Source organism: Petromyzon marinus, chromosome 52, assembly GCF_048934315.1.
Source record: "Petromyzon marinus isolate PM22_M1 ecotype Great Lakes invasive population chromosome 52, UKy_Petmar_22M1.pri1.0, whole genome shotgun sequence".
NCBI classification, from domain to species: Eukaryota; Metazoa; Chordata; class Hyperoartia; order Petromyzontiformes; family Petromyzontidae; genus Petromyzon; species Petromyzon marinus.
In genome coordinates, this window is record NC_133718.1 from 6,564,746 (window position 1) to 6,590,315 (window position 25,570).

Here is a 25,570-nt window from a genome sequence, read left to right on the forward strand (position 1 = left end):
TTTTGTGGGTGACAGCAATTTAAAAAACATGTTTTAGTACCTTTAAATATTATCGTGAACTATTTCATGAATGTTCTTTGGGCATGAAACGGAATATTTGAGAAATATAAAGATTAGCAACGGTAACTACGATATGATTATATGTCAATGGCAAAAAAATGGACTATACGATTATGGTGGATATTATATCGTACGAAATATCGTAGTATCGCCATATCGCGATAACTTTCGGAGTTAAAAACACTTAAAAAATACAGGTAGTCCCCGACTTACGACGGAGATGCGTTACGACGATCCAATCGTAAGTCGAAAATATCGTAAGTCGAAAATATCGTAAGTCGAAAATGGCCTAGCCCTACCCAGGAGTCTTAAAGAATAGTGATAATTTAGCAAAACAGAGCAATTTACGGTACCGTACTGTATAAACTATATACTGTATGTATTTATTAATTACAATACTGCATTGCACAGTACAATTTAAAGTAAAAAACAAGGGAAATTCTTAGCCTACCTATATGAACTGCAATTTCATAGAAAGTTTTTTCAGGAAACAATCCTATCTGCTATATATATATAAAAATCTTTTAACATGCATTGAACGTATCGTATCGTGCTAACCCTAAAATGAAATCGCTAAAGCTACGTATCATACATGCATTCAACGTAACGTAACGTATCATATTCTACTGTGCTCACCAAGATTCTGTCCGTCGTCTGCATACTTTGAACGATGTTAAGGTTGTTGATGGCCACATTAACTTAGTTGTCGGAAGAGGAGGATGGCGATGATAAAGTTACAGTATGATAAACATTTTCAATTTTGTCATATCGCTATCGTAAGATCGAAATGTCGTAAGTCGGACCATCGTAAGTCGGGGACTAACTGAATTGTACAATTCTGGAAGAGCTTCCCCAACTTTGGAAGGGTCTTCCGGAAGACTTTGCGTTTGCATTGTGTGGACGTCATCATTTGGAACGAACCAACTTACCGCTTTTAATAGGGGGGGTCGCAGCAGACGCGATATTTACAACTCAAACAGCAATACAATGCCAGAGCGACCGTGAATATCAGATATATTTGATAGTAATCTGATATAAATATACTGTTTGAGTAAATATGATTGAAATTATGTGATTGAAATCAAAGTAGTAAATTGCTGGTTTGAGCATCAACCCTTTGCGGGGAGTGGTAACTCCCAAGTGCAAATGGCTGACGTCTCAAGCCCGGCTACAGGACACGTCGAGACTTTTCGGAACATAACGGCTCCCCCCCCGAAACTTGCATGAACAATTCCTCTCGCCCTTAAAACTCTGAGCAGGATTTAACTCGCGCGAACCGGTAAGTGTGTGTTTTGGTTTAACATTTTGACAAAAAAAAATCCGGTGTTGTGTGACCCCGTGTGGTGACACCGCAGGCTGTGGTTGCTCCCCGCCTGGGAAGGCGCTTCCTCCTCGGTAGGCAATCCAGGCCATCCCGGCCCTCCCCGGCGTCTCGGGCCTAGTCTGTTCCAAGAAACAAACAATTAAACATGCTTTGTGGAACTGTTTTGACAGTGATACACAGGCACCAGTCGTAAGAAGAAAGGCCGAAATACAATCGTAAGTAACAGAGGTGTTATGAAAAAGGGCCATTGCCCGATTATGCACTACAGTATTTACTTTTAAGGGCAGTGTTGGTAAATATGTAGGGTTTTTTTCTCCCGTAATATTACCTATCTTTGTGTTTGTCCTCATGCTTTGGGTTTCGGGCTGTTCCACGCGAGTTGAAGCCTTTGGTTAAACAAGGTAACAAAACGACGGGTAAAGTTACTTTTGATGCATCATAGCTGTCAACCCGTACGGTTTACCCTGTATTCTTGTACAGATAAATTGAGTTTTAAGGTCCGTCCATACGGGGTACAGCCGTTTCAATACGGGCAAAAACATGCTTTAGTAACATAATTTTGTCTTATTTGTTTGTGTTTCTACCTTGTGATGGGACTTCGTAGGATGAACGTTGAGATTTATAAGGACACGGGGTGGCCAATAAGTTCAGAATTGGTCTGTAACAAGGTAGGGCACTGTTCAGGGGTTGTCAGGCATGTAGTGGTGAGTGTAGTGGTGAGTGTACTAGTAGTGATTGTCTATTTGTGTGTTTCTCCCTTGTGATGGGACTTTGTAGGATGAACGTTGAGATTTATAAGGACACGGGGTGGCCAATAAGATCAGAATTGGTCTGTAACAAGGTAGGGCACTGATCAGGGGTTGTCAGGCATGTAGTGGTGAGTGTACCAGTAGTGATTGTCTATTTGTGTGTTTCTCCCTTGTGATGGGACTTTTTAGGATGAACGTTGAGATTTATAAGGACACGGGGTGGCCAATAAGTTCAGAATTGGTCTGTAACAAGGTAGGGCACTGATCAGGGATTGTCAGGCATGTAGTGGTGAGTGTGGTGGTGAGTGTACTCGTAGTGATTGTCTATTTGTGTGTTTCTCCCTTGTGATGGGACTTTGTAGGATGAACGTTGAGATTTAGAATAGGACTCCGGGTGACCAATATGATCTGAATTGGTCCGTAATAATATAGGGCACTGATCAGGGGTTGACAGGCATGTAGTGGTGAGTGTAGCGGTGAGTGTAGTGGTGATTGTCTATTTGTGTTTCTCCCTTGTGATGGGACTTTGTAGGATGAACGTTGAGATTTATAAGGACCACGGGATGACCAATAAGTTCAGAATTGATCTGTAATAAGCTAGGCAACAATAATGGGTTGACAGGGACGCGTTAGAGTGGTCCATTGGGGCATACGGCTCGGCGGGTTGGTTTTGTCGTCTGAAGTGACTCCAATTTAGAAAAACGTTGTCTTGACGATGGCGTTAAAAAATAATTCTTTTGTGAATTCACTCGACAGAATAGGTTACGTGTGCGTGTATGAAAGCCGCCGCTGGTGCCTGTATTCACGGGTGTGCCAGTCGTTCACAAATAATTGCAGTGTGAAAATACAGTACCGTGTGACCGTGGGGGGGGGGGGGGTAACACGTTTACCCTGTGAGTCGCGCGATCTCGCCAGATGTGGAGGAAGCCAAGCGTGGATGAACCTGGCCAGCGCTTGGATGGGTGACCACCTCGCATGCCAGGCGGCTGCGGGGTCTTGTGCAACGTTGTTGAGTTGCAGAGAGCAGTGGGGGCAAAAATCCCATTTGTAGAGTACAATGTTGCTATGCTGCCACGTCTGCGCTACCCTTCTTCAGCAAGCCACACAGACTAGCGTGGTGAAGTATGGTCAAATCACGCCCCAGCAATGGATTAATAAAATGTCTCTTACTGTATATATTTAAAATACATAGAGCAAGGTCGTAGCCATGGAGTCAACATTGGGGGGAGGGGGGGGACCAAATCTTCCAGGAGGTCTAGGGGTCCCCCCCCCAGGAAAAAACAAATCTAAATTTGAAAACTAATTTCCTGCCTAAAATATTTTAAAAATTCACTAACACATGGGATGGACTTTTTATTTATTTTTTACAATAATGTCTAATAGTGTGTTGTATTTACATTGCTCTGTTTTTTTTTACATTTTCTTGTTTCATTATATGTAATGGCAGAGATTAGGGATTAATAAAGTACAACCATAATCACAATCATATAAACAGAAATCTATGCATTGTTATACGAGACAAGTCCAGATATTGTGGCCAAGGTTTAGCAAATTGTTCTTTTTATTTACATAGCATAGCATTTATTTTTTAATTGTTTATAGCAATATATTGGGGGGGGACATTTTGAGCATATTTGAATATTGGGGGGGGGGGGATGTGTCCCCCCCCCCCCCAATATATATTACAATTATGGCCTTGACATATAGTGCTGTAGTTAGAATTTGGCGAGACTAAATGTTGCAGCCATGTTTAAGGTGTGTGACAGTTTCACGAATGCCACATAGACACATTCTGTCAGCTGTAGTAGACACGTGTGTATTGGAATATTACAGTCCACTTCCACAGCCTCGGAGTAGTAGTTTCTTCTTACTACGTGACAAGTGCTGTCTCAAAGGCGTTGGGGATTATGGGCTTCCTCTTTAGCGCTGTCCATGATATTTACATCAAGATTGTTGCATTAGATACTTCCTTAGTTGTATCCATTTGTTCAAGTTGCTTACGTAGTTTAATGAACTGTCTTGCCTGGCTTCTTGTACCTCTAATTTTCACAGTCAAAACATTCAGTTGTATTAGTATAGACGCGCGGGAGAACAGAAGTATTGTATAACAGTGGATTTTGCTGAACTGCCCTCTGCTACCCACCACGATGCCCTACAACCTATAACACCTGATATGCGTGGTGGTCACCCATCCGAGCAATATCCAGGCCCACACCTGATGAGCTTATTAGATCTGATGATATTTGGCACATTCTGGGTGGTTTGGTCATAACAATCCTGAAATCGTGCAGTTGCATTACTCTAGTACAGTGGTTCTTAACCTTGTTGGAGGTACCGAACCCCACCAGTTTCATATGCGCATTCACCGAACCCCTCTTTAGTGAAAAATAAAATGTGATTTTTTTCAAATTCAAGACATAGATATGTTTTTTACTGGTACACAAAATGAGCCGTGCATGAACATTACCTTGTTCAAAGAATAAAACCAACACAATGCATAAACTCACAACAAATTACATACCTGGAAATCAATGTGACTTCTGCTGTTGCCTTTGAGAGATCAGTTCAGATATGCGTGGCTTCACCTTGGCAAGTGCCACTCTCATGTCATTTTCACAGCAAAGTCTGTTCCTTTTCTTCGTTTTTATGTCCAGCATCCTCGAAAAGGATTGCTCACAAAGATATGTTGTAACAAATGGTATAAAAAAATCCAGGGCTTTCTTAGCAATAACTGGATACTTGTTCATTTGTCGACACCAAAACGTTGAGAGCGTTGTTGTTCTGAAGAGTTGCTGTTGAACCTGGCTCTGCTGAATTTCAATGATTTCGTCGAGGAATTCATCATTGACATCTGCTGTTTCAACAGCAAACGTGAACGGCTGTCTCACCCATGCTGGATATGACTCTCTTGTAGGGAAATATCCGTCGAGAGACTTTGCAAGCTCATCTAAGTGCGTGGCAATTGTTTGCTTCAGTTCCGTGGATACAGAAATATCTCCGATTCCAGACACATCTTCGATCTTACTTGCACAGTCGTCCAGAAGCGGGAAGTTTGCGAAGTTATTGTTCTCTGTTCGTCGTTTCCATAATGGTAGCTTTTTTTGAAAAGCCTTCAGGTGTTCTTCCGCTTCCATGATATTGACTCCACCACCCTGCATCTGCTGATTGAGATGATTGAGAGCTGCAAATATATCAGCCATGTACGCTAAAATGAGAATGAACTCAGGATTTTTGAAGCAATCTGCATGGCAGTGTTGGTGCTCTTGCAAAAACAGGGCTAATTCCACACGCATGGCAAAAACACGATTCAGCACCTGTCCCCGGGATAACCACCGAATATTAGAATGGAGCAGAAGTACCTCAAATTCAGAGCCCATTTCTTTACACAGCTCACTGAAGATACGGTGCCTCAGAGCACTTTTTCGCACATAGTTCACACATTCCACCACAGTTTTTAATACTTCTGCCATTTTTGGAGGTAAGGTTTTTGTTGCCAACGCATGCCTGTGCAGAATACAATGCGTCACAATGATGTGTGGTGCATCGGCCTTTACTAGCGCACCAAAACCAGACTTTCTTCCCAGCATGACTGGAGCTCCGTCCGTACAAACTGCAGAAACCATATCCCATGAAAGATTGTTGTCTCTGAAGAAGTCATCCACAAGCTTCTTCACATCGGCTGCCTTCGTTGTTGTTGTAAGAGGCTTACAAAATAAAAACTCTTCTTTTATCATGTCGTCTTTCACATAGCGTACAAAAACAGCAAGCTGGCTTAGATCAGAAACGTCTGTGGTTTCGTCGAGTTGAAGGCTGAATTTTGCCGGGCTTGAAATCAGATCCGCGAATACTTGAGCCAAGATGTCTTTACTCATGTCTTCTATTCTGTCACTGACGGTGTCATTTGAAAGGGGAATTTGGGATAATTTACCTTCGGCCGCTGTTCCGAGTATCAGATTCGCCATCTTTAATGCAGCTGGTTTCACAAGTGTTTCACCAATGGTGTGTGGCTTGCCCTGCTTTGCGATCAGGTAAGCAACTTCGTACGATGCTGTCAGGATCGGTTTGTTAACAGGTACAAATCCAAGAGCAGGCAGAGTGGCCCTTTCATCGAATCTGGCTCTCTTCACCCTGAATTCAGCAAGTGTTGTGTTCTTGTATTCCCCGTCTCCATGCAGCTTCAAGAAGTGTTCCTTTAGTTTTGCCGGTGCAAGACTAGAGTTGCTCAACTTGGCGTTGCAAATCATGCAGATAGGACGCTCACTCCCATCACGTTCCGTGATACATGAGAATCCATGTTGTACATATTCGTCCGACCACTTTCTTCTTTTGCCCGACATAGTATGGATAAAATATTAAAGAAATCACACGACGTACGACAACAACAGTCACACGTTGACTACTGAGTACGCACTAAATTCCCCGCAGCGCTGATTGGCCAAGCAGTGTAGCATGATCATCTGCAGCCAGTGATGGCCAAGCGGGCCGTGTGTGTCATCACAAATTTACACAATAACTCAAGTGTGTCCGGACCTCCGTGGCGGGGGCTCTGCCGAACCCCTGAGATCGACTCACCGAACCCCTGGGGTTCGATCGAACCCAGGTTAAGAACCACTGCTCTAGTATGTACCTACTATAATCACCCAGGAATGTCTGCCTTAATGCTCGTGACGTCACTCCACATCGAACAGCTCCCCTCATTGTGAATCATGAACAGGTGACGTTACTCCACATCGAACAGCCCCTTCATTACTCTTTGGTTCTTTCGGTAAAGTCACATAGGTATAAAATAAATCACGACGTTTCGGGTGCAACACAGCGTCCGTCGTCAGGTGGGAAAGCGATGGTCTGCTGTTGAGGCAGACTGTTTTAAAAGGTTTGAAATGGGCGTAGCCCAAGGGTCATAAAGAAGTGGCCGGGGCTAGTTATGTTTATGTGAGAAATTAGCATGTAACTGTATTAGCCCCCTCATTAATAATCATTATAAGGTAACGTCCTCCAAATGCCCCCCCCATTCATAATAATTAGCGGGTGACGTCACTCCACATGGGGGGCCGAGGTGCCTCCTCCCCCCTCCTCGTCAATTTACAACCCTCACTACAAAGGCAGAACCTTCACGTCACGCGATCTCCGTAACGCTACTGAGACATCAAAGTAAAAAGGACGTCATGATGGACAAGGGATTATAACATTAAAATGAAATAGGTCTGTGTCACCGCGGCCTTACAAATTGCACACTCAATGCAATGAATATCACGTCGAAGTCTGCTTTTCGCTTGCAAGCTTCAGATTTACTGCAATATGCCTGTACTTGGATGGGCAAAAGGCTAGTATTATACATGTCACGTCATATTGTCTGCATTTACAGTGAGGGAAAAAAAGTATTTGATCCCCTGCTGATTTTGTACGTTTGCCCACTGACAAAGAAATTATCAGTCTATAATTTTAATGGTAGGTTTATTTGAACAGTGAGAGACAGAATAACAACAACAACAAAATCCGGAAAAACGCATGTCAAAAATGTTATAAATTGATTTGCATTTTAATGAGGTAAATAAGTATTTGACCCCTCTGCAAAGCATGACTTAGTACTTGGTGGCAAAACCCTTGTTGGCAATCACAGAGGTCAGACGTTTCTTGTAGTTGGCCACCAGGTTTGCACACATCTCAGGAGGGATTTTGTCCCACTCCTCTTTGTAGATCTTCTCCAAGTCATTAAGGTTTCGAGGCTGACGTTTGGCAACTCGAACCTTCAGCTCCCTCCACAGATTTTCTATGGGATTAAGGTCTGGAGACTGGCTAGGCCACTCCAGGACCTTAATGTGCTTCTTCTTGAGCCACTCCTTTGTTGCCTTGGCCGTGTGTTTTGGGTCATTGTCATGCTGGAATACCCATCCACGACCCATTTTCAATGCCCTGGCTGAGGGAAGGAGGTTCTCACCCAAGATTTGACGGTACATGGGCCCCATCCATCGTCCCTTTGATGCGGTGAAGTTGTCCTGTCCCCTTAGCAGAAAAACACCCCCAAAGCATAATGTTTCCACCTCCATGTTTGACGGTGGGGATGGTGTTCTTGGGGTCATAGGCACCATTCCTCCTCCTCCAAAGACGGCGAGTTGAGTTGATGCCAAAGAGCTCCATTTTGGTCTCATCTGACCACAACACTTTCACCCAGTTGTCCTCTGAATCATTCAGATGTTCATTGGCAAACTTCAGACGGGCATGTATATGTGCTTTCTTCAGCAGGGGGACCTTGCGGGCGCTGCAGGATTTTAGTCCTTCACGGCGTAGTGTGTTACCAATTGTTTTCTTGGTGACTATGGTCCCAGCTGCCTTGAGATCATTGACAAGATCGTCCCGTGTAGTTCTGGGCTGATTACTCACCGTTCTCATGATCATTGCAACTCCACGAGGTGAGATCTGGCATGGAGCCCCAGGCCGAGGGAGATTGACAGTTCTTTTGTGTTTCTTCCATTTGCGAATAATCGCACGAACTGTTGTCACCTTCTCACCAAGCTGCTTGGCAATGGTCTTGTAGCCCATTCCAGCCTTGTGTAGGTCTACAATCTTGTCCCCGACATCCTTGGAGAGCTCTTTGGTCTTGGCCATAGTGGAGAGTTTGGAATCTGATTGATTGATTGCTTCTGTGGACAGGTGCCTTTTATACAGGTAACAGGCTGAGATTAGGAGCACTCCCTTTAAGAGTGTGCTCCTAATCTCAGCTCGTTACCTGTATAAAAGACACCTGGGAGCCAGAAATCTTTCTGATTGAGAGGGGGTCAAATACTTATTTCCCTCATTAAAATGCAAATCAATTTATAACATTTTTGACATGCGTTTTTCTGGATTTTGTTGTTGTTATTCTCTCTCTCACTGTTCAAATAAACCTACCATTAAAATTCTAGACTGATAATTTCTTTGTCAGTGGGCAAACGTACGAAATCAGCAGGGGATCAAATACTTTTTTCCCTCACTGTAGAGATGAATGTGGGGTGCTGCTCATCTCCATGAATGGCCCTTAACCATTGGTGGAGATCTATATGGCGGGGGAATTCCCTATTCTTAAGGAAAGTGTCGTTGACTTCCCAGAGTAATACTACCTATTTTGTTTTCTACCTATTTTGTCAACTCCAGAGGAATTGTGGTGATTATCTTGTGTCTATTAATAACAAACATTGGGGTGGTGCTCTCATCTGACCTTGAGTAGAAATTCACACTTATCTGGCAGGGGACAGTCTATCTAAAAAAACCAGTGGTAATTATTTTACGCACCCTGGCGGGATGATGGGCTAAGTAGAGTCCTACTAGGAATTGACCTCATGACCTGATTTGCGAGTGAAGCTCTCTATCCACTGTGCTACTGGTGTGCATGTGTGGGAGAACACCCTTCAGTTCATCGAGTCACTTTGGATGGGGTGAATCGTTAAGCGTCTCATGCATTCTGCAGGGGTGGGGAATCTTTTCCGTCGCTGAGGGCTGAATAGAATTTTCAAACATATTTTGCGGTCCGTACATTACGCAGTGACAGACGTCACGCAGTGCACTGAATGTTTCCAAGTCAAACATTCCCCTTCTAGCACCCTTTTAGTGTTGCTGAGATGCTGGTAGTGATGGATAAAAAATGTTTGTGGGCTGTTTCAAACTTCTAGGCCAAATGTGATCACTTGTCAGGCTCAATGGGCCGTAGCTTTCCCAGCCTTACCCACTGCGTCATCTCGCCCGCGTTCTCTTCCCTGCCCACCCGTGCTGTCGCCAGGGCCTCTGTGCGATCGTTCGCGATGCCCGGCCGCCTCTACGGTGCCGTCGCTCCGTTCCCCAACCCCGTCGACGACCCCAGCAACTCGTACATCTTCTCCGGCGGCCGTGGCACTGGCAAAGGCGACAGACGCGACGTCGCTTCCTCCTCCTCCTCGCCACCGCTCGGCACGCTCTCATCGGACGAGGACGACGAGTCCACGGCCCTCATCGCTGCCACCGCCGATGCCGGTGTCACCGCCGCCGTCACCGCGGAAACCTCCGGCGCCGCTGTCGCCACGGAAACCAGCGCCACCGACGCCATCGAGCTGCGGGTGCGAGCCACTCGCGACGGCGCGAGGATGGCGGGCGAGCGGCCGCCGCCGCTCGCGGACGTCGTTTTCCTGGAGCGCGAAGTGCGGGAGGGCGACTCGCTCGTCACGTTTGCCCTGCAGTATGGATGCTCAGTGAGTCCCGCTCGACCCGTACGGCGGACGTGTCGCGGACTCGAGCGCTGCCGCGCAGTGGATGGGCCAGTGGTTGCAAGTGCTAACGGACGCGATTGCTGTGATGGAGTGGTGGCGCAGTGGTTAGAGCGCTGCGCTCACAAACCTGGCGTCAGGAGTTTGATTAACAGGCACGTCAAACATTGATGGTGACTTTTTCTTTCCGGGAGTGTCCCGCATTGGCTTATTTGGCCAATACCATTAATGAGCATTGATGCACATCGGGGGAAATATGGGGGGGGAGGACCCCACACACACACACCACATGTGGCGATAACACTCAAAGCTCCTTGGCTGTGACCTGGCCTGTCAGAGACTAGTTTTGAAGATTCGGCACTTCTCTTCATTTGGCCAGGCCACAATGACCAGCATTGTAAAGTATGGTCAAACAATCCCCATGACTAACACGGTGTAGGGAAGCCTAAACCCGACAATGAGTTGACAAAACGGCAGTAAATTATTCTTTATGATTACACACAGCTGCATGGACTGCACTGAATATTTTCAGTGAGGTTGTTTGCCGTAGTTAAGCATTATGAATGTAGGTCTTACAGAAACAAGACGAGGAAGGCACAGTGGGCATTAACTTTATTGAATTGATCAAAGTTCAGGGTTTAACCTTGGGGCTGCCGTGTGAAATTATTTTCTGGGCACGGTACAGACGAGTTGCTCGCACATATCCCATAAGCAAGTGCATCAATTTTGTGGAATTTATAAACGCTGACTTGTGACCTTTACTTTGACCTCAAGGACACTGCAAGTTATGCTACTTGTAATAGGATGCACGGTGTCCTGGCTGCCTTTTGAAATCTCACGAGTCTGCTACATGCCGCCTTGTGGTGTGATCACACATTGATAACCCGAGCTCTTGGTTAATTTTCGCAGAAATTGGTCCAAATTTTAATTGGGTTGCCCATGTGTCAATATTTCCAAAGTGGGACATTTGTTTGCATGGAGGTTTAATCATTAACCCTCTGTAGTTGTACACATTAAGTTGTCAGCTCAAGGTAAATAATTGTCAGGGTTAGAATAAAACTGTGCTCTTTGATATAATTTACAAAGCTAAATGTTCTCCGATGAAAAGTGACGCCTGCAAAGTTAATTTGAGCTGGGTGTAATTGTACCTTCCGCCCCTCCCAAATTCCCTTAATGTCGCCTTTAACACAGAAGTTACTATGCGCACTGTTAATCTGTCGTGCAGATGTGGTCGTCTCTTAACTTAATGAACCACGCGTACTGCATAGGAGTTGTCTTCTCAACGCCTTGTGGTGGAACGTTGTGAAATGGGATAGGCGTAGCTTTGTTAAAATCAAGACTTCACTGGTAGAATGTGCAGCAACTTAAGGGTGCAACTGTAGTACAGTGTAGATTTGAAGTGTTCGTGACTGCAGGGATCCATACTCTTTGGTTCTTTCGGTAAAGTCACGTAGGTAGAAAATAAAATAAATTAAATCACGACGTTTCAGGCGCAACACAAGCGTCCGTCATCAGGTGGGACAACCACAGCAAGAAACGGTTCTGAAGTGTTTCTTGCTGTGGTTGTCCCACCTGATGATGGACGCTTGTGTTGCGCCCGAAACGTCGTGATTTGATTTATTTTGTACCTACGTGACTTTACAGAAAGAACCAAAGACTGTGCTACAGTGGTTAGTTAACTGTGTTGTGAAACTAGCGACCCAACGTTTGATTCGGTGGCATGTTGTGTCCGACCCAGGGGTTCGGCATTTTTTTCGAATTCGGTACAAAACTCGATATTTCAAGAGCCGCAATGCACGTGAATACGTACAACACACATTACGTCACTAAGCAGTCCGTAAAGGGTCGCACGCGGCTCAGGAGAAGCAGATTGCCGACTCCCTGGTCTAACCGGTCTTGGTCCTCCCTGAAAAAACCCCGTGCTGTCCAGTGTGGTTAACTGTGGTCAGACAACACCCATTACTGGAAGCGCTGCCATTACCGGAAGCGCTGCCTTTACCCAGCAGTGGATTGATAAAAAAAGGCTGCACATATTGTCGTTAGTTTTATTTTCACAATTACGAAAAGCCATTGTCTCCTACTCGGTTAGAGCCCTGAGCCCTCAGTCAACATTCCACATTCCAGTGGTACTTGTCATTCTCTTCAGAGAACAATTATTGTTGACTCGTCACAATATTGTTCTGCTAGGGATAATGTGCTGAGTCAACTCTTGAATGAGATTTGAACTTGTCACCCTGCTAAGCACAGCACTAATAACAGTAATTCGCCCTTTATTTATCCAGGAAAATGTGGAAGGATACTGGAGTGACCAGAGAAAACTCCGCGTATGACGGGATAACACTCAACGCTTTGCACATGTTAGATTTATCTCGCCAAGGATGGTAGCCTTGGCCAGGAATCGAACTCTAGCTGCCTTCTTCATAGTGCAGTGGGCTAACCACTGTGCCACCGCACCACTTTTACAGTACGACACACTTATGAAAGTTTTTCATATGGGCGTGCCGCGATGGTGAGATGTTAACTACCTCGTCTGGTATACAGGAGGTCGTCGCTTCGAATCCGACCCCTGACACCTGTATATTTGGAGTTTGCATTTTCTCCCTGTGGTCACGTGGATTTTTCTCCCTATCGTCTGGTTTTAGAGTATTTGGCTGCTTTAAATGTCCACATGATAAGCAACTTCGTTGAGCTATAATTTATGATAGCAAGGTCACTTCTGAAAAAGAGCTACATAGCTTAGTGTGCCTTACCTGGTAAAATAAAAAAAAATACTCACGGGCGCCTCTCGCCCTCCTGTGTCCCCCCCTGCACCCTCCCCGTGTGGTCTTCTTGCCCCTCTCCCCCCTCCGCCATGGAGGTGTCTGACATCAAGCGCGCCAACAACCTGATGAGCGAGCAGGGCATGTATGCGTTGCGCTCCGTGCGCATCCCTGTGCGACGCCACGGGCTGCTCACCGACGCTGTCGAGGAGGCGAGGAGAAGACCGCTACCACCACCCTCATCATCATCAACCACCTCATCCTTGCCCGCCACTGCCGGTGCCTCTGTAGCCACCGGCGGTTCCAGCTTGCCGACAGCGCGGCTTGCGGCTGTACCGGCGCCGCCGTCACCGATGGCGTCACCAGCGGAGGTGGCGGCGACGGCGGCCGCGGTGGCATTCCTGCGCGTCATGGATCGCGACATCGCGAACATCGCGCGCCGAACCGACGTCTCGAAGGCCTCGCTCGAGGAGGTTACGCAAGCGCTCACCGAGAAGCGCTTTCACCCGTTGGGTCCTCGGCAGCACTTGCACCAGCTAGAGTTTCGTCAGGATAATCATCAGCAGCAGCAGCTCGAAGGCTCCTCGCATCACCGCCGACGGAAGGATTCGTGCGACGGTGCCGACTGTGGAATCCGCTGGTGGAGCGCGGTGGCCGTGATGCTGCTCGTGGGGGTGGCCATGCCGCTGGTCTACTACGCTTTCCACGCCGTGCGTGCACGACTCGACAGCCCGGCCCCGCTCGCCGGAGAGGACGATCCAGCTGCAGCCGCGGCTGCTGCGGCTGCTGCGGCAGAGGCGGGTGGGATTCCAGGAAAGGGCGAACAGCAACGCCAGGGACAGCAACACGAACGACAGCAGCAGCAGGTGCGAAGGTTGGTGTCCAGGTTTCATCGGGCACCCATCGAACTGAGGTCGACGCCGGACGGGACATTGCCGACGGTGGCATCGAAGCAGATTCCTGCGGCGAGTGGGTGAGGAGGGAAATCGAAAGTTTGTGACAATTAGCGGAGTGCAAGGGACAGATGTACCGTGCACACGTGCGTGCACGCAATACCCGTATGGACACAGAGGCACCCACTCACTCACGTGCACACTCGTGCGTACACACAAGCGTATAAATGCACATACATAATAGAGTACACAAATATGCACACAGATGAACCCAGACAAACAAAAGAGGATGACACAGATCCCTGTGCAGTCTTAACAGACTGTTGGGGTAATTGCCGTTATTGAGCACCTATTAAAGCTAACACGGAGCATAAAGGGATGGTCAGCGCCACGCCAGGCCGCATTTATCTCTGCAGTGCTGATGTTTACAGATTGGGTCAACTGAGTGGAGGCCAAGACAAGTTCAGTTGCCACTAAAGTTGTGCATGACCAGGAATTGGATCCAGGTCACTAGGATTATCGCACATTAACAAACAAATGCAAACACACTCATGCACTGCCAGGTTCGGACACACAACGATTGTTTATCTCTGAAAACCTCACCAAGTCTCAAGGTGCTTTGTCAGCGCCGTCCTGCTGCTTGATAGTCAGACCGGGCAGCGCTGTGGTTGGAGCACTCAATTCACAATCAGAAGATCACGCGTTAACATTCTGGTTGCCGGTCGACTCAGCCCATAATCTCTTCAGGGTCAATGAAACGTCTGTGGGAAGTCAATAATGGCCATCCTATGGCTAGACCGGCCCTCGCAATGTGACCCACACGCGAGTTAACTTTAACCTTTGTGTGTAAGGAGAGCTGGTTTACTGCACTGGGTGTTTGCATTTACATAATCCAAGTACACATGTACACAAACGCAAGCTTGATTGTTTTTTATATAAAAGGAGACGAAGCAACACTTGAACGCCTCTAGGTGCATATTTAGCAACCTACGGGAACATGTAGATGAATGGACATGATGTACGCTTAGTAATGTTCCTGTTAGCGAAGGCGTACGTGACATTTGAGATATCCCAAGGAGGAAAACAAAAAACAATTGCATCTTTCAGCTGCCGTGCAGCTAAAAAAAAATACAAATGGTCTCGTGTAGCTTTATTTTTGTCTCACGGGGGATAAAATAAACACTATTTTTCAGCGGAACTATCTCTTTTTAGACGAGTAATTGTGGTCAGAGAATGTTTTGGATAATATATGCAGAGTTCAGATGGGCAATGAGTCGTGGGTAATGTTGCTTTGCATTTGTCCTTTCAACCTATGATTTGGTGAAAGCAAGGCAGGTTCTTTTCTTTGTCGAGAATGTTTTGAGTTTGAACGATTATTTGATTTTAACTCATCTTTGTCACAGATGACCAACTGTTTACAAGACATTTAACATTTCCAACATACATTGAGCATGCTCTTCGAGTCACAGCTTTATTGCAGTTGAATTTTAACACGTTTTAATGTTCCAGTTCAGTAGTCCAGTGTTATTTAACGTTTTCAAATCTGGCTTCTTCTTAAAGTACTTAAAGCCTAAATGATCCAAAACTAGACTCTGGGACCCGAGGAACACTTTGTGTCAACCGAGCAACAGCTGCAGGGTCTGCGGCATTAGTGACGATGGCGCCGATGACCTCTTGACCTTGAATGTAGCTGAGTGGTTGAAGCGTTTATCGTTGACTCGATAGCACCCGAGTATCTGGTTCGATTCCTACTGCAGCCAGCCGGGAATACTGAGGGTAATTACCAAAGCATGCATATGGCCTTCATGGTGAAGTGGACATTAAAGACCCCTTAAATGTCACTCTCACGAGTGGGAATTGAAAGGTTACAAATCTGAAGCATCGCCCGCAAAAGTGAAATGTAACACCGAATAACTCTTTGCTGAAATCACTATGGGAACCCAGGTTTCTTTCTCGAGAGGAAGTGGATATCAGCAGGCCCTCTTGTGGTTAAATGTATACAACTGCTTTTCCTTTATCATAGAGAACAACAGTATACATTTATTGGTAGTAGAGGCTCTTATCAACATCTCAAACGATTTCAATTTTGATCAAGGACATTATTTTAAAAGTTTCATAACTTTATTTTAGGTGTTTCATAATACTTTGATTTCGATCGACTTAAATAACATTGCGACTGAGAATTTTTATGCCAGTGCTGCCTCTTTTTGAAAAAAAATATTGTGCAACGGTCACAAGCACAGCTTGCCCCTGTAGCCTTAGTTTCATGTTACCTTAGCTGTCAGTTCCGAACCAATCTAGTGACTGAAAAAGTCAGATGCCCGTTAACAAAATGGTATGTCTGCATACCAGTCGCCTGCACAGGTGAATGCTGGTTGGACGTTAGACTGTACCATTATCCTTCAGAGGTGTTTCATCTTTGAACCATACCATCCTCAAGTCCTCAGAAATATTTGCGTGAATATAACACGTAACACAATTTCAATGTTGACATCATCTAAGTAGTGGATGTCATTTTAGAGCAGGTTGCAAGCTCAAGTTCTGGTAGAGGGGTCGATCTAGCTCATTGTCTCTCTGCGGTCAATACAGTGTCATATAAGATTAAATATAAGCGACTGCGTCAGTGGTGCTTGCATACGAGCGGCAGTCATAAAATGGGAGAGGATTGGGTGGTGATTATTTGTGATTTGAGCTTTGCCCTATGCCGAAACTGGCTCTTGCCACGGGAGTGTGGAATTTCCAGCACTGGCTTGTTGCAGCCAATCAAGATGAGCACTACTCCATGCCCGATTGGAGCAATGGCGGCACTGACTTACCTTGAGCTAATTCACCAAACAACTTACGGCTTAACAACAGGCTTCATTTTCGATTTCAAGCTTTCGTGACTGCAAGGATTAATCTTCTTTGGTTCTTTCGGTAAAGTCACGTAGAATGAGAATAAAATAATAAAATAAAACAATAAAATTCTCACGACGTTTCGGCCACAATACAAGTAGCCGTCCTCAGGTGAAGAAACAGCACTCAAGCGCTGTCTTCTGGACAGTCCTGTTTCTTCACCTGAGGACGGCTACTTGTGTTGTGGCCGAAACGTCGTGAGAATTTTATTGTTTTATTTTATTATTTTATTCTCATTCTACGTGACTTTACCGAAAGAACCAAAGAACAGGCTTAATGTTGTGATTTATGGCCTCCTCTTGGCCTGGTCTTAACCCTACGATCAATCGATCTGAGGCTAGGCCACAGCATGTTTTAGCAGTTTTTCTATCCCGAGCGATGGGCTTAACCCCATTGTAAAGTAACACCAGCTGATCAGCTAAGTATTTCTTCCACGCGACATTTGAAATTCAATGGTCCGAGTGTATGACTGTGTTGAGTTTAGAAAGCCGTTCAATGGCGTCTGGGGGGTCACCAGATGGATTCATCCTAAAAAATCAGTGTGAGTCATGGATTGCACTTCACCACAGTCATGAATAGTCAGCTCCTTGCCCACTTATGGAGGAGGTTGTTGCACCTCCCGTGTGTCATTCAAAGAGCAGCAGAGTGTACCACTGTGATTCCTCAATATTTGTGGATCCGGCATCGCGTCATTATGTGTTCTGGAAGACCACAGTCTGCTCTGGATGACCACAGTCGCACATTGAAGAGTTTTACATTTTCTATTTGGGCATCAGGTATCTGCATCTGCCATTTGTTTGTGCAGTGGATGCGGCTTGGGGTCAACCATGAGCTAAACACAGCCCACAGTGTGTTTGCAATCTCCGATTACCACGGTTGGCTCTGTACGGTACGAAAGAAGTTCAACATTCATACAGATGAGAAGCCAGCCTACTGCAATAAGTGACTTGTTAATGGACATCGCAAGCTGACCATCTTATTTCGCCACCAGCTATCCAAGCTGACACGAGCATGGAGGTCGAGAAAGGCAGTTTTCAAAACCTCCCCCCTACCTACGCCTGAGCCATCAGTGATGAGACTGTGGGGAAAATGATGTCCTTTGGAGCGTCACGTATTTGCAGGCTGTACCGACCGCTGTGCCTTTCTGGCGGGCAGCAGTCTTAGCTGTGCGTCACGGTTAGATTAATACCCCCCCCCCCGCCACCCACCGTGACGCTAGGCAGTGCAACTTTCTGTTCCGTTCTCACAAACGTGTCATGACTCGGGCCTGTTTTAGCCCCTACGAGCATGTGCCCTTGGAAAGAACAGCTGGCCCGATTGCTTGAGCGTGTCACGGTAACCAAATAGCTAAAGGTGAGGTCTGCTAATACCTTATTATCACTCTGCTCTCGGTGTGTAATCAGGTTACGGTCACAAAGCATGCCCTGCTCGATTACTCTTTTTTTTTACTATTATGGTTACTGTTCCTTTTTAAAATGTTTTTTTTTATATACCAAAATTATTCGATGGGGTGAAATTATTGTATCAGCAACATGGGGGTGTGCAGAGCGCACAGCATGGCAGATCACGAGATCCACGGCCTGTAACAATTTTAGTGCCGGTATGGCGTATGTACAGCCCTTTGGCAATCCACTGCTGGATGGAGGCTTCATCGCGGATCGTGAGTGTGATTTGATGATACTTGACACTGTTGATTGCGGGTTGTTCAATGTGCGGAGTACAGAAGTACGGTGCAACAATGGATTGTTCTGCACTGTCGTCTTCTGCTCACCACGTAGCCCCCACAGCCTACAGCGACCTGCAGTGCATGGTGGCTGCTGAGCTTCCGAGAGTCCGACGAGATCAGGCGCACCGAGTGATTTGGTCATAGGCAATATTTGGTCAGCTGAGGTAATGCTAAACTAATACATGAATGTACAGATGCTATGGTGAAGAAAAGTAATAAAGTAATCAGATCACGTTATTCATAATTCCAAATACGGGACTACGTTCTCAAACTTCAAGTATTCCGTAATCACACCGATTTCTTTAAAAGAAAAGCAACGCTCAAAACGGCCAAGACCAGTGATGATTATCTGAACGGGTACTGGACCTTTCCTAGGTTGACTCAGCCTCAAATGAGTACCTGGTGCGGTGTGTAAAATCTTCGCCACTGGGGAGACAACAGGCGTGGTGCTGGTCACCCACACCCCTCGTGTCCTGTGCCGGCCTTCATAGGTGCTCGCTAACAGCACTTCCAAGAGTTTTGTTGAAGGTATTTGGGAGACCTTTGTCTTTGTGTATGGAGTGGTGTTCATCTCTGTTTGCGGCCCCTTAAGCCAGAGGTGGAAATTCCACATTCCCGTTTGCTTCTCCAAATACAGCTTGTAAGATTGTTTTGTGTGTCAGTATCATGGGTTCCGATGTCTCGGTTCGAACCTCTAGTACCAGTTCACGAATTAACGAGCACTAGATTAGCACGCAAGCCAGCGGATTCTAAATGCAAGTCGTCATAATTTATAGCTCCAAGTGTGGTTTACGAGGATGCGAGCTGTAGGTTTAGTCCGACCAAAAAAAAACCCCGATTAGCACGGTTGGCTACGTACGGTGCAAAATAAGTTGAACCTACATACGTACATACAAAGCAAACTCATTTTCAGAAAACGACTTTGCCCAAACCTCCCATCAGATTTTCTCAACGAGAAAGTATCTTTTTTTAAAAATTTGTCTGTACATAGTTGGTGCACAGTGTCTTCTTGCGTACGGTTTTGCGTTGTGCGATTATATGATTTATGTTGATTGTTTATTGGCTGCGTTTTTCTCTCTGATGAATCAGGTACTCTAAACCTCATATGTACTTATTATTTCAGGCTTGTCGCATTAGGCTTTTTTTTTCCGAGAATAACGCGCATACTTAGATGTCTTACCGACGTCATATTTATTTACAAGGGAATAAAACATGGAAGACAAAAATTCAGCTGACGTCTTTTGGCCGAGACTGCAATACAAACCTCAAATCTGCACAGTGCTGTTCTTGTCCTTTACTGCTTCTCCGTCTATATTCTTAGAATGCTGCTTCCCACGGGGTCTTTTAACGATGGGGAATATTTCTTATTGCTCTTTTTTTAAGGATCTAACTCACCCCCCCCCCCCCCACCAGAGAAACCCTCGATAACCTTCATCTCTGTTCGTTGAACTTAAGTTTTGTCCTCCTCTGCTCTTAGGAGCATCACGTTCCTTTACTTGGGCGCTTTGTAGCACACGTATGATGGGGGGCATATGTGGCACCTCCACGTGTCTTTGAAAATCACTGAGCGGGTACAGTAGCAGGCAGATGAAAAACCCCATTTAAATCGTGCAGGAGGAATGATCTTACTCTCCTTTGCATGTATTTCAGTTGTTTTATATATATTATTTCAGGTTTTAAACGTGTCACACGGACGTGATTGCAAACACGCACAACTTGTAATAAAATCTTTGGAGACCAGCAATGTACCAAAAAAAAATCGCCACCATTGACACACTTTGTTTGAACCCTGCCATAGGAATGTCGAATTTACACTACTGACACACGACCTCCGATGGAGAAGAATGCCACTTATTGCTCACGTGACCAGGGGAACTGGCAATGTACACATATATTAGGCAAGTGTTTGCCCAACTTCAGTCCTCGCGACCCCCTGACACACCGATCCACTTTTCGTGATTCCAAATCTCTGTCGCTGCACACCCTGGGTGCACCTGATGGTTGGTGATCATTGAAAGCGGTGGTGTGGTGACTCGTCGCATCTGGAGCCGGCAATCACTGATCTGTTAGGCCACAGGCCCGTAACTATTCTCTTCCCTCGCCGTTTCAGGAAATGTCAGAATTTGGGTTTGCGAATAATATCAAGGATATCAAGAATAACATTGAAAGATTAAATTTGAGGTTCATCATTGGCCGCGGTCTATTCACTGCTGCATGAAGGCCTCGGTCCTGCGGTCAATCTTATCTGTGTACGAATTAAAATAATTGATACTTAGACAATTCAAATACGTGTGTCGTGAGTGTAATACATGTTATGTATGAATTGATGCGTCCTTACACCCCTAGCAGGCTACCATTCTAGCACTGTCCGTTCTCTGGACACTATTTGTGGACTTACCATGAATAGGACTTTTATCGAAGTTCTTTAGTGCTATTGCACAATTTGGTTAGCTAACTACATTGAATCCTAATTCTGTTATAAGGTGCTCCTTTAGCATGAAACAATGCCTCAATTAATCAAATACAATTGATTCTTACGTTCATGATACATGGCATCGATTCGGAGGCGTGCGAGATCCCCATTATGACCGACTTTTGCAAATGACATGAAATGTTTACACCAGTTTTTACACTTCAGCCCTGATGGAGCAAAGGAAGCTGCTGTGCAAACGAAACGGGAGGGGGGGGGGGAAAGAGACTCTACAAACGAGATGGTAAAAATCACGAGATGAAAAGGAATCGATTCTTGAATCAATTCGTTACTCAGAATTGTGACAATTCATCATCACTTGTGAAGGGGGGGGGGGGTTAAATTATTCCTTGCCAAGTGTTGATGATTTAAAGCTTTCGTGACTGCAGGGATTCATATTCTTGGTTCTTTCGGTAAAGTCACGTAGAAGGGAAACAACACAAGCAATCATCATCAGGTGTGAAAACCACAACAAGAAAATTTGAATTTGAAAAATTTTCTTGTTGTGGTATTTTATTGTTGTGGTTTTCACACCTGATGATGATTGCTTGTGTTGCAGTCGAAACGTCGTGAGAATTTTATTGTTTTATATTTTTATTATTTTATTGTTTCCCTTCTATGTGACTTTACCGAAAGAACCAAGAATATAAGTGTTGATGAGATAAAGGTTGGTCATATTTATGCATCTGTGCTTCTTGTTCTTGAACATTATTTGCATGTAAACGCCACTCTACTCTGCAGGGTTTTTTTTATTCACCCTTGAAAATATTGGTTATGGAACATGTGTACTGTCGGCCTGCCAATCTCATTCTTTTTTAAACTGCAGTCTTGTTTTGATTTAAAGCTTTCGTGACTGCAGGGATTCATATTCTTGGTTTTTTCGGTAAAGTCACGTAGAAGAATTTTATTTTTTTATTTTTTTATTTTATTGTTTCCTTGTTTCATTTCTACGTGACTTTACCGAAAGAACCAAGAATATGCAGTCTTGTTGTACAGTGTTCCTTCTCGCAGACAGCAGTGCCTGCAACGGTTGTCACATTTGTCAGGGCAGCCGGCGGTGTCATTCTGTTGGTCAGTACACGGTTGCCACACATTTCCGTTGTGAACGGTTTTGAGATAAAAGGGGGGAAAACCTTGAAACCGTGACTCCGTGCTCCAGTGACTGCTTCCATAAAGCAGAGCTCTGCAACGATATTATCTGACAGGCCACATGGGAAAATTCGCTTGCGCTAGCATCTGTATGCATTTTTCGCGCGTTCAGACGTTTTGATGTCCAGTGACTGGTGCAATAGCTCTGTAGGCCACTTCCTAAGAGTTTCTGTGGGGTACACTTGGCCTGCTAGGTCACCTGTTGAACCCCGACATGGAAAAAGCATGACAAGTTAAAGGAAATGTTCACAGGCACCTAGCCAGCAGCTAAATATATTCCTACTTTTCATTCCAGCTCTTGGTTCTCGATTCGTATCTATTGTGGGTTCGTTTTTGTGTTGTGCAAACATGCACGTGACAGTACTTAAAGCCAACGAAGTGGCAGGCGTGGAATTTGGGACCCGATCTGACGTGGATGTGTCTGGAGCCTGCTAATCGTGGACTGCCCTTTGTAAAAATGTATTTTATGAATTGCAGCGAATCAGTGATGAACATTTTTACGTTGAACAGACACCCACAACTATTCTTAAGCATCAGCGGCACGTGACAGCATTAACATCTTTAGTAAATACAAATAACTTTGCAGTACGATTGGTGTAATCCAGTGGCTCTTAACCTTTACTGCAGCCATGGAGTCCTTTGGTTCTCAAGCGTTAAAAAAATGTATGTTAATAAATACATAGGTTTGATGAAACAAAGTAGTTGTACTTACGTGCCCGTTCTTAATTTGCGTTTCGATGAGTCACCTAAAAAAATCAGGCATGTCTCGCACCCCCAGAAAGGGCACATCGCACCACCAGGGGGTGCGTACACCCCAGGTTAAAAACCACTGGAGTGAACTATTCATACATTCTATGATATCCCTACACTTTATACAGCTGAGTTGGTAAATATCGTGATTATGAAACACTTTTATTGCCCCTTTGAGTGATGTTACTCCCCAAGGAATGTTCAATTTGCAACACTGGTTAGGGCAACCAATGATTGAGCAATGCCAAACACTTTTGAGTATAGAGTCTTGCACTTTTTAAGTATTTAAAGGACCATATTAATAATGTAACAATCCACTGTTGTCTTAAGACCTCCCCATCACTCTGTGTTGATCATGGGAGTTGTTTAATTGTACTTTAATACTGATCAATGTGGATTCGTGAAGGTGAGAGGTCATAACTGGCAATCAAATTCATATTGCCAGTCCAGATCTAGACCATATTGCCAGGTTCATAGCACAGTGCTCTAACCACTGCGCTGCCACTGGAAAAGGTTGTAATGTTCGCAATTTTCATTGTGTGGACAAAAAATGTCGTAATTGAAGCTAGCGGCTGAGTTTGTTGCAAAAACCGAAATTAAATATAGCATCGAGCCGAGTTATTACATAAAACACCTGCATGTGATTGCGGGTGCTTCTGGACGTTCTGCTGTGGCCTGCTCACATCTATTTTCAGCGGTTGTATGGAGAAAAGTAGTGACATTCTTCAGCCCACCTTTTACAACGTTTTTATTTGGAGTCAGTATTTGAATTGTGCAATGTATTTTATTCCTAGATTTAAGAATGTTAAAAAGTGTAAAAAAATAAACATTTTTGTTTGTTGGATAAGCCCAATAAATTTTGGTAAACAAAGACGTTTTTGTTAATGCTGGGTACGTGTGAGTTGTAACATCTGGTTTGCCTTGTGATAACAATGACGTGTTTGTTAATGCTCTGGGTACGTGTGAGTTGTAACATTGTCTGGTTCGCCTTGTGATGACAAAGACGTGTTTGTTAATGCTCTGGGTACGTGTGAGTTGTAACGTTGTCTGGTTCGCCTTGTGATAACAGCCTTGTGGTCATGTATCGCTTGGTGGCTCCGTGGGGCTCTCAATGGCCATGCCAGAACACTGAGCCGGCACTGCTCACTCAGATGGATTTTAATCTGGTTTTCATGCACTTGAATTCCAGCCAGGTTCCCGAGTACTGTATAGTGATTAGCGCCCGTACCTCCATTAAGCACAGTTCGTTGCATACTGATGTAAGTTAACTGCTCTGAATTCAAATTGTTTCACTCTACATCCCTTTTCAGTCAACTGCTGGAAGCAGGCCCCTCCTCACACCGTATCTGTTGTCACGACCCCATGTTGCTGACTTCTATTTCACACGCTTTCTTTTAACTCACTCTGTTGTTGTTGTTGTCGTTGTTGTATCCTCAAATCTTGTAACTCAATTTTAAACCACTTCCCAATGTGGTATCGACTGCAAACTTGGTATGCTTATGTCATACTGATGACAATACTATATTCGATCATAAAAATAAAACATTAATTTTTATACATTCTTTTTTATATGTTATGTTTTGGCTTGGGTCTAATTGTCCACGGTCAACATGACGTTGGCTGTGATTGGTCACGGTCCCCTTTCGTTGTGGCAAGCTTCGGGGCCACTTCCTGGAGACGTGGAGTTCTGCCATTACTAGTACATTTCATAAAAGCGTGTTTAAAAAAAAGTTTAAAAAAGATATTACTTATTCACCAGGCTGGTCGGTGCGGGTTGGCGAGGTGGGGCTCAGGACTGCTTCAGACATCAACTCGCCACAGATGTAAGCTGTGGCCAGAAATAAAACTCGGTTCTCTTGAGTCCATATCACAGTGTGTGGAAAGCACTGGGCCACCGCTTGACCCTGGAATTCAGTTACTATATTATTCCTATGTTTGTCGTGGTCAAATCTTGTAATCAACATTTAGTCTACTTCCTGTTGTCCAATGAATTCCAAATTTTGCACACGTACTCAGATCTGGTGACAATGCATGCCTGTATCAAAATCGGCATCAATTCATCAATTGGCTCTTTTAAAGCAATTAACATTTTGTATAGACGGCTTGTTAATTAAATATTTATTTGTGTGGGTCAAAAACGCCGCGGTCCCGAAATTCTGGAATCGCCTCGCCCAAGAAGCAGGCGCCACGTGTCTCAGGCGCCACGTGTCTGTCTGTCTCAGGCGTGCCTGCTCCGTGTGAACGAGTTATGGAAGTAATCAATTAAAGTCAGCAGTTGATGTGGGAGCACGTGTCGCATCATTGACGTACGTCACGACCGTGAGTTAAACGAAGTTGTTAATCAAACCATTGTTTAAAAAAAAAACTTTTTAAGGAGTTTATCAAGATTATAAGATGCACTCCCTCCCCCCCCCCCTGTAATTTAATGCAAAGGTTCGGGCTGCATCTTATACTCCCGGGGATAGAGCAGTTGAAACATTGGTGATTGGCCAGGTTGCTCTGTGACTGTGTGTGCGATTCGCAATTGGAGGGTTGTGAATTCAGATTTTGGTCTTTCAATTCCTGTGGGGTCAATAAAATAG

At 44.9% G+C, this 25,570-nt stretch overlaps 1 protein-coding gene across 1 annotated transcript; it reads left to right on the top strand.

Annotated features, from left to right (window-relative positions):
* The first annotated feature begins 1,179 nt into the window (after window positions 1–1,179).
* Window positions 1,180–24,547, top strand: LOC116953499 (uncharacterized). The gene is made up of 3 exons (XM_032973756.2): window positions 1,180–1,339; window positions 9,887–10,331; window positions 13,204–24,547. The coding sequence occupies exons 2-3, from the start codon at window positions 9,909–9,911 to the stop codon at window positions 14,080–14,082; spliced, it is 1,302 nt and encodes a 433-aa protein (XP_032829647.2). The 5' UTR covers window positions 1,180–1,339; window positions 9,887–9,908; the 3' UTR covers window positions 14,083–24,547.
* Window positions 24,548–25,570: the final 1,023 nt, after the last annotated feature.

Coding starts and splice junctions, on each gene's coding strand:
- LOC116953499 (XM_032973756.2), top strand. CDS start 9,909: ATGCCCGGCCGCCTCTACGGTGCCGTCGCTCCGTTCCCCAACCCCGTC. Junction 10,332..13,203: donor CCCTGCAGTATGGATGCTCA/GTGAGTCCCGCT, acceptor TCCGCCATGGAG/GTGTCTGACATCAAGCGCGC.